General features: G+C 38.9%; 1 protein-coding gene across 1 annotated transcript in view; it reads left to right on the forward strand.

The window, feature by feature from the left end:
- Positions 1-617: 617 nt before the first annotated feature.
- The window catches only part of LOC108626866 (A disintegrin and metalloproteinase with thrombospondin motifs 7), a gene marked incomplete at its 5' end in the record, with an annotated part of 15,830 nt that continues 6,430 nt past the window's right edge, over positions 618-10,017 (forward strand). Inside the window, 10 exon segments of the mRNA XM_026815154.1 lie at positions 618-969; positions 1,681-1,787; positions 1,847-1,971; positions 2,049-2,195; positions 2,479-2,637; positions 3,076-3,220; positions 5,741-5,833; positions 8,218-8,427; positions 8,494-8,608; positions 9,194-9,454. Of these exon segments, the coding sequence (XP_026670955.1) occupies positions 618-969; positions 1,681-1,787; positions 1,847-1,971; positions 2,049-2,195; positions 2,479-2,637; positions 3,076-3,220; positions 5,741-5,833; positions 8,218-8,427; positions 8,494-8,608; positions 9,194-9,454 (1,714 nt within the window).

A 10,017-nucleotide genomic window follows, 5' to 3' on the forward strand; every position in this document is an offset into this window, starting at 1 on the left:
AAATAATACTAAATTTGAATTTTAAATCAGGCAATATTAGAGCACGCCGGAGTCTCGTTTATAATTGCCCTGAGGGATGAATATTTTGAACAGACGATAGCAGATGGCTATGAATTAACATATTGATCAGTTTCAGTAAAATATGTATGCGTATAATTCGATTCGGTTCAGGTGCCGTGATTGAAGAGCACAGGACACCGAGGGCTGCGAAGACCGGTGATAACAGTGATTTTTTGAAGAGCATGAAATTGCAACCGGTGCGAGACAGCCAGTGCCACTACCAAGGTCGCGTTCATGGCCAATCGGGGAACAGTGCTTTGTCCACTTGTTACGGCCTCGTTAGTACTCAATTATTATTCCTCGTGTCATAATTAGTCGTTTGAAACCTAAGGATATACGATTCATCCTTGGAGTTGCCATACTTGATTTAAATTATTAAATAATTTATGAATAATTCAAAATAACCCAATTCGGAAATACATATACATATGTGAGTGAATTTCATGCTGAATCTGGCGACTGTGTTGGACGAGACTAGGCATGAAAATAAGACTAGGAATAGGGACAAGGCTTTCAAACGACTCGGACAAATATCGTGGCCGCAGGTCGTGGCGTAAGATAAATCTGACTGGAAGGAATCTCGGTGTTCTGATCTCCAGGCCGGATATATTAGAACGAAACGATCGTGGTACACGATCGAGCCTGTGCCGGGTCACGACTTTACCAAAGAAACGGAGCACCCGCATGTCGTCTACAAAAAGAGACCGGACGAATTCGGAAGGAACGCCGAGATTCTGTGTAACGTCACCGCCGATATGGCCAAAACCATTGCCAAGCGCGCTTTCAGTTCGCAGAAAAGCCAACCGTCGTCGACGACGTCGTCTAACAAGAGTAAGAAGAACCAGGCCAAATCTTACACGATGGAACTGCTGCTGGTACTCGACAAGACGGTCCTCGATTATCGCCAAGATTTCGACCTGGAGAATTACGCGCTGACGCTGCTCAACATGGTACCCACCTTCTCCTTTCTCTCCATTTTTTTTTGTCACACTCCACCTGCGACCATCCTTCTAATTAGTCTCCGAAAGTATTTGCAATTTGCTGCACACGTTGACGTGTAATCCGCTTTTACTGTTCAGGCTGTAATCTAGGGTAATGACACAAGTTTGCAATTTTGTTAATAAATAGTTATTACCACATCCCACACGCATGCGAAATTTGAATGAAATTGAGAAGCTCGTTTTAGAGTTATATCATGTTGGAATTAACGTGCGTTTTCATAGATTTAATGAAATGGAGTTACGTTTGATTGAAAAAAGAATTGAAGAAAAAGTAAATTCAGGATTCTAGAATTTTGAATAATAATAAATAATTATATTAAGTACATTATTCATCAATAATAGTAAGAGTTTAAAAAAGATAATAAGCAACATACAGACATAAATATAACTTGTGAAATATTTGGAAATTAGATATAGTAAAAGTTAAAATGAGGAGAACATAATAAAAATTTAATAATTATTTTATCGTCTTCCAATTAAAACACTTTTAACGCGAGTAGCTGTATAACAAAATCAGAGATTATACGGTTCCTTCCTTAATGTCTAAATGTTTAATTGATAAAAAAGAAGTAATCATAATAAATCTCCTTCTTGCATAAATTTTTCTTATAATTTCAACAGTTAACGTTTAATTAGGTTGCGGGATTGCTGCACGACGACAGTCTAGGAATACCCATGGAACTGAGCGTCGTTAGGATTATAAAAATGCGAGCGCAGGAGGACGAGGTATATCGATTACAAATTTCACTTTGCACACATCTGCATATGATCGAACGTCGAAACAGATGAGCCTAGCGAGAACGAAAGATCCGAACGCCACCCTGAAGTACTTCCAAGAGTGGCAGAGGATGATCAATCCCGGGGACGATTCCCACCCGAATCACCACGACTGTGCAATTCTAGTTACAAAGTAGCTTGCATTCGAATTAATGTTACGCGAATCCCACTTAACCTCGGCCAGGACTGAACAGTCATCCGTTTGGCCAGGAGTAACATCTGTGATTCAGAGAGCGTCTGCGGTTTCACTGGCACCTCGACGATCGCTGGGACCTGCAACCCTTTGAAAGGAGCCGTCATTGTAAACGACGTTGGTCTGCTCACGGGATACCACATGGCCCACCACATCGGTCACACGTACGAGTTCCATTCTTCTTCCCGTAGTACTTTCTGTTCCCCGTGGTCATCAGGGAACGACGCGTCCCAGATTCCCTACTTCCAAACGAAATAAAATAAATTTACACTGCAACATTTTATTAGCATAATACGCGATTTGTTTCAATGGAATGTACGCTTTAATCCGGATATGTTAATTTGTTAGAATTTTTATCGTCCGTAAAGAAATAACGAGTATATTTTAAACAATTTTGCACTTCAATTTCATCTGAGCAGAATAAAAATGTTATATCTTCTTCTAAAGACTGGGCATGTCGCACGACGTGAAGAAGGAAAATGGTTGCCCAGGCATAATTCGTACTGGAAAGGACTTCGTCGAAACGACTGTGATGTACCCCGGCAGCTTGTACGTCACGAGAAGATGGTCCGAGTGTTCGAGAGATTCGCTGAGATCGTATATCGAGTAAATAAGAAAAGCTATATCAGATAGTCTCGGGATTGCTTTTCCTTTCATTCATTTTAATGCGCCGCGACCGGGCAAACTTTCTTGACCGGAAAATGCTTTGAAATTCTATGATAAAACGTTGGACTCCTTCCAAAAGTCCCAGAACTAACAACGCGTATATTCCCGTCCATCTGGTTTGTAAAATTTTCATGAAATTATCTAACTTCGTCCATTCTATTTGATATAAATGCAAATGAACTATATTTTACCCACTAAATAATTGAACGTGAAATTATCTAACTTCTCTCTAATTATCATGAAATTATCTAACTCTTCTAATTAACATGGAATTATCTATTTTACTTGGTGCAAATGCGCTATACTTTATTTACTAAATAATAGAAAGTGATATATAAATGATCTCGAATCAAGCCTCAGATAAGATTGTCTTTGCAGAAAAGGTCTAGGATTTTGCTTGGAGGATTCACCTCAAAATCTTGAACTACCATCTACGGATATTCTTCCAGGTGTGATGTACAACGCGGATGATCAATGCCACATATTGTACACTCCCGATGCTCGCCACTGCGACGTAGGAATCGTAAGAGCATACCAAAATTATATCACATACGGAATCGAGTTTATTTATTATTTTTATGATACGCATTTTAGACGCGAGTTCTTCTTTTCAAAGCAATATTACGTTACCTTAACCACTTTCTCAGCCTTATTTCTCTGGTAATATCATGCGCCGGGCCCCACATCCTTTATACTTATTCCCGTCATACATATTTCGTAGCGTACGAGGGAAGTACCTGTCCTTGTGGAAACTATTTTTCCCGACGAAAATTAAAACATGCTCCTGTCGGGTAAAACGTTCCCAACGCTTCTATTAACGACAGGCCACACATTCTATGCATGGAACTAATTTCGTATTAAAAAGCTCAACTACACATATTACATATACAAATATTTATACTACACATATATATATTTATTCCATTTTGCATAATGATCGAATCCTGACGTCAAATTGCAGTATAATTTATAGTTTCGCTTTATTCTTATTTCCCGTTTAGGAGCACTTCTTCACAGCTCATCAGAAATCATCACTTAGCTGTCAGTCCCTGGAGTCCTTTTAGCTAGCTGAATCACACGCCTTGGTTATACGATAATTCATTGAACAAATAACCCCTAGGAATGATTTCGATACATCGAGTGGGTACATAAATGAAATATTTCGCTCTTTCTGTTTCTTGAAACGAAAATAAGAATTTCCATTAAAAATATCAGAGTTGATCTTTCCAAGATCTCTAAGCTTGATCGTAAGGTCAGAATCAACCCTACCAGTAAATTCTTATTTTATAAAATAACTTTTGTATTTGAGAATCTTCTGAAAAAATGTAATCTAATCCAGAAATAATAATGGAAGGTCTAACACTTTCTGGAAACCCTGCATTGTAAACCTAATATGCAGAATGTACAACAGAACAAGTGAAAAAATCACAATAAGAACAATTCGTTTTAGTGGCACAAGCAAATATGTATACGTGCTCAACATTGGAAAGTTCATTTTCTGTACGTTTCAAATAAAAAATTATTATCTTATATCTTCTCATAAGGAGTCCATCCATGTTCGGTTATATTAACAAACATGAACAGTATCCTGTAGATTGGGAACCATTTATTGATTTCATAGTTTACTCCACGCACGTAAACACGAGTCGAGCAATCGTTTTTAACACGTTCTCTCTCCCTCTCTCTCTCTCTCTCTCTCTCTCTGTTTGAGGAAAAATCAATATTTCCGTCAGCTTTGACCGTCATGTTTGCTTTACGAGGTCGATTGATTCGACAAGTACGCGATTGCGTTCGCCGAGAGATCGTTGACCGATCCGAGAACTTCAATATTTCGTCATTCGAAATCGTTGATGACGATTGTAATTCTATGATTAAATGCGACTATGTACATGTTAACGAATTTGTCGAAAATTTACAATGGGATGAGTTTATTTACCGAACGCGACATTGTTTCCGCGGGTAATAAACGTGTTAGCCACCGGCGAGCCCCGGTATTTGATGTTTGCAGTTCAACATGTCGCGTCGTTTCCCTTCCAGGCAAACAACGTTTTTCTATCCATTTACTATATTCTTTAATTCTATAAATCGTTCTTGGGCTCCAGTTTCTCAGTTCGTCTGTGTGACATTGATTGCGGGATATCTTATTTTTCTTCAAAGTACTATGTAAGTGACTTTTTAATTATGCTTTGTAAGATTAAAATATACAGTCTTGCTTAGAGATTTCATAAAGTCTCTAATCAACGAATGCTTCCTCCAGATCCAGTTTCTCAATTTGTCTCTATAATATTAATAGCATGAAATTTTTATTCAAAGTACTATGTAAATGATTTTTTAATTATACGTTGCAACTTGATTAAACCATACAGCTAATGTAGCCATGCTTGGAGATTTAATTTAGTCATCATTATTCTTTCTTAATGTATTATATTCTTTAACTCTATCTCAAGATTTATCTGTACGATATTATAATTATAGGAAATGATATTTTTATTCAAAGTACTGTGTAAGTGATTTCTTAATTATACGCTGCAGCTTGATTAAGCTATTTAGCCTTGCTTGGAAATTTCATTTAGTCAGATTATCGAATTCCTCCTGATCGTTTCTACATAAATTGGGTTGTATCGGATTTTCCGATCTGACTAAAGTCAGAGAAACATTCAGAGGGCTTTACGATTCGAAACGTTCACGATGAATGTATCGATGCGATAAGCCAGGTATCGATAGTAGAGTAAACTGTAAAGAGGCACCATCTGCAGCTAGTCAGACCAAGCTTTCGTCGTGCGCTTACCAGACTGCCTTATCCTTTTGCGAAAATGTATGTACGGTGTATGTACATAGAATCGTACATGCATACATATATACGTGCATACGCGTTCCATCGCGCGTCGCTGCGCGTCGTTTAGATAAGCGACACCCGAAGCTCTGGAACCTGGAGCCGGACTATCGTTACGCGATATCGCGATCGACACGAAACACCACCCTCTACTCCACTTTAACACCTCCGTCGCAATCACGGCCAAACACGATCCCGTTTCGTTTTCAGAGCTGCAAGACCCTCAGGTGCACTATTCCCGGAAAGGGTTGCGTGTCTGCGGAGAAACCACCGGCCGAGGGCACGCGTTGCGACGAAAACAGGGTAAAAATTAAACATCACGATCGTCTCATTTCGCTTGGTTAATTAAATCACCAATTAATGAGTTTCCTAAAATGGGTTACTATTTTCTAAATGTATTATTAATTATGCTTGATTGATGAACTTTTATGAATGCAAAGGAGACATTTTTATAGGTCTGAAACTTACAAAAATGTGAATTAAAACTTTTATCTTCAGATAGATCAGGAATGGCGAGATTGTGGCCCGTGGGCCATTTGCCCGACTCTCGTTCTATGTTGGATGACCCTCATTACTTTTCTTAGTGCCAGAAGACAATTCTACTACCGTACATCTGGCTCTTTCTTTCTCGTTTTTTCTTCATTCTTATTTTTACAATATAAACGCAGTCTTACGAGAGAATTCAGAAATTCATAATATTTGCTAAAATTCGTTAGAGCACGATTTTGGATATTCTTGGGATATTTTCTCTTAATTAAAATTTTTAGATGTACTACTATATGTATAAGTAATGTGGGATTTTTTTGAACTTTTTATATTGCAAATTGAAATAGGAGAAAATTCGCAGAAGACAAATATCAATTTTAACGTTTCCACTTTAATTTGATATGAAATTAACAATTTCATTTTGCGAGTTGCAGTTAATGAAAAATTCAGAAAAAAATTCCGGAATGCATTACCTACCATGCATACAATTCTTCGTTCGGGCAAATGGCTGTTGTCAATTAGAAAGTAGGAGTTAAAAGCTATAGAGAAAAAGAAGCTCGCCACCCCTGGTTATAAATTAACAGCATCATATTTATCTATTTTAACCGAAATTTACCAGAAAAGAGAAGTTTCATCGTGAGAGTCTCTCATTCTTTCAAATACTCCGGCGAATTTAAATTCGAATTTCTCGTTTCTATAAATAATCCGCTAATTACACACAAGACGTATCGTACTTAATCATCGAGTTCTTTGCGGCGCACGCGTTCGCATTTACATATCTGAATAGGTTGATGGTTTTTTGAGTAACAGCCAACCAGCGTAAAGGGGTTAATGATCCGCGAGGGGGGGTCGAAGCTTTTATTCGCGGCGCACCGTGGCCGGACGCCGCTGGAGGATTGCACGAGCATACCTGCGCTCCTACGTCGCCGCGGCGCCGGTATTGTTTAGATACGCGATAATCTCTGTATTTAGTACGTCAACGGGGCCGTTTCACCGCGGGACTTTTTTTCGAGAGGGGAACTGGTCTAATAGGATCCGGGGGCGGTCTCGCGGATAGAAATCTCTCTCTTTGTTTCGCTCACGGTTCGTTTGAATTTCAATGCGGCGCGCGATTAAGACATTGTGCCGCGGCGGCGCGTGCGAAGAAACGTACGTGTTTTTTCGCCCGACTTTTACCACGCGCGCTTTACAAATGTAATCGGGCACGACGAACACGCCGGCAGTTATTCAGCTCGCATCGATCTAGCAACAAGTAATAACTCAGCTCTCGCCCCGAGTTAACAATGAGTTAAACCGGGCATTGTATCGGACGAAAATATTGCGCGTTCGCTACCACTGTCTCTCTTCGCGTATCTCGCGTTTTAATCTCGACGGTATATCTAGTCATTTTATAATTCCATTTGACGTCTCTTCTGTTGTTCGCTTTGCACCGTGCGAAGCTGAACGCAACTTTTGTAACGTTATTAATGTAAATTAATGTGCAACAGCTTTCAAGTAACAAGTAGATTAACGTATTCGGGATATTTTGTTGATGCATAATCTTATGGCTTGTACGAGGAGTCACTTCGATTGCTAGAATCAATAAAGATGCAAATTTATATCTTTGCAATGTATCCGAGATCATGCAGGATGACAGATCCTACTGATGCGATGCAGATGTAGTTCGGTCAACTTGTATGTTATGTTCGCTCTGATGAACTATTCCATGTACAGTTAAGAGTAATCATTAATTTAGACAGACTACAAAGTGGAATAACTATTTTAATGTTAGGCGAATGAACTTAATTTCTTGTTTAATGTCAGAAGACTTAGTTTCCTATATAATGTGTAACGTGAAAATTATATAATATAAATTAATAATAAACAGTTCTATAAATTATATTCAGTCAAAAGTAACCATTAATTTAGACTGACTTCAAAACGGAATAACATTCTTAATATTAGGTCAAGTAACTTAATTCTGTGTTTAATATCAGAAGACTCAATTTCCTAGTTAATGCATAAAATAAAAATTATGTAAATTGATAATAAATAGTTAAATTTTATTAATAACTAGTTTGAATATTATACAATATTCCAAAGGATGGTAATTTTCGAATTGAATTTTGTACATGGAGATGATATCAGTGAAGTGGTATGCTGAAATGGCACATGATGTGATTAATATGCCGAGCCTGATTGATCGATAATCAACTTTACAGTGGTGTTACGGGATGAAGTGTCTGCTGGCCGGCGAGCGACCAGGAGTCGTGGACGGTAGTTGGAGCAGCTGGTCACCTTGGAGTCGATGCTCACGAAGTTGCGGTTCCGGCGTGGCTTTTTCACTCAGGCAGTGCTCCGCTCCACCGCCGTCCAATGGCGGGGCTTACTGTCGTGGCGCGAGGAAACGTCACAGAATATGCGCCACCAAGGTGACTGGATATGTACATATTATACATATTCGTATCAGTAATGAATATCAAAGAATTTTTAACCAGCCATGCGACGTGGATGCACCGTCTTTCCGTGACGTTCAGTGCAGCGAGTTCAACAACTGGATTTTCCCGGAAGACGGGAAAGTTCACCGATGGATCGCTTACAAGCTGCCCGAAGGTAACTACCCATCAAACGGCGAAATCGCTATAGTTTTACCATAATTTTGCCTCTTACTCATTGCATATCCGAAATTGCAACAAAACAATTTCAAATCATCTTTGAATTAGTAAATTTGATTGAAATATCAGAAACTCAATACTTAAGCACAACTTCATAGGCTTCGAAGACGATTTGTTATATCTTGTAGGTGGAAGACTATTATTTTTGTATTTATTACTATAAAAAAGAGCACTATAATCAATTTCACCCTTGCGTCTATAAATTTTTTTCGTCAATGGTTTACTGTAATTGTAACCCTTCTGTAATCCCCTGTCCTGCGGGTGCGTTGGAAGACAATCATATTACTATAGCTTGCAAAAATATTCCCGAAATTTCTGTCGCTAGCTCCCGGAAGGATATAAGAATATCCAGAATATCAAAAGCTGAATGTATATTGCAATATATTATAAATGAAAAAAGAATTTTCATCATATTTTAACGTGTATGACAAATGTTATATTCCGCATAAAAGTCCATAGTATCTTTATAATACAATGTCGGAGCAGTAAAAATTTGTTGAGAACAAGTAAATCGGATCAACAGATCTAAAGGCATCGGAAGACCCATGCGGCCTGTACTGTTTAAGCGAGACAAACGTGGTAGCTTCCCTGAGAGCAAGAGTCGTCGACGGTACTACTTGCTACAGGGGCATCCGCGATGTCTGCGTCGACGGCGTCTGCCGAGAGATCCCCTGCGACCTGAACATGGAGTCGAACGCCGTCGAAGATGTGTGCGGCGTCTGCAAGGGTAACGGTACCTCGTGCAGCCTCAAAGAGGGCAAGATAACGATCCAGGCAGCCTCGCGTGAGTCTAATTTACCATACCCTCCTCTCGATCGTCTCGCTCTCGTTCCTCCTTTGAAATTTCATCACGCGTTTTACTTACCTTCCTAATCACCCTTTAGCCTTTACGGCTCGCTTTTACAGTTACCGTTTTATTATCGAGTTGAGACGGCCAGCTTCTTTAAAACTCGATCAGCTCAGTTCAGTTCAGTTCGTGCGCGTTCCCTGAACGCGTTTGACATTCTGCACGATCCTCTTCATTCACGGGTGATTTTATAGCCGACAGTTCTCTCACGCTGTGTTCACGCTTGTGCCTTATAAAATCTTTTAAGTATTTCTAATAACAATTTCTTAGCCATTTCTTCAAGTTCTTTTAATCTCCTCAGGGACGAACTTTTTAAGTGAAGAAAATCGATTTAATTATTTTTTTTATTACAAATAATCTGGTTTTTCACTTAGAATAAGTTTAATGTTTTAAAATCTAAACGTGTGCCAATGTCTCTAGAGAGATTAAGAAATGATCTCCAAGTTCTCTAATCTCTTCAGGAACAAATTTTTTAAAATGAAAGGAATCGATTTAATTAT

The sequence above is a fragment of the Ceratina calcarata genome, unplaced genomic scaffold (genome assembly GCF_001652005.2).
Source record: "Ceratina calcarata isolate Rehan_Ccalc_2016 unplaced genomic scaffold, ASM165200v1 scaffold430.2, whole genome shotgun sequence".
NCBI classification, from domain to species: Eukaryota; Metazoa; Arthropoda; class Insecta; order Hymenoptera; family Apidae; genus Ceratina; species Ceratina calcarata.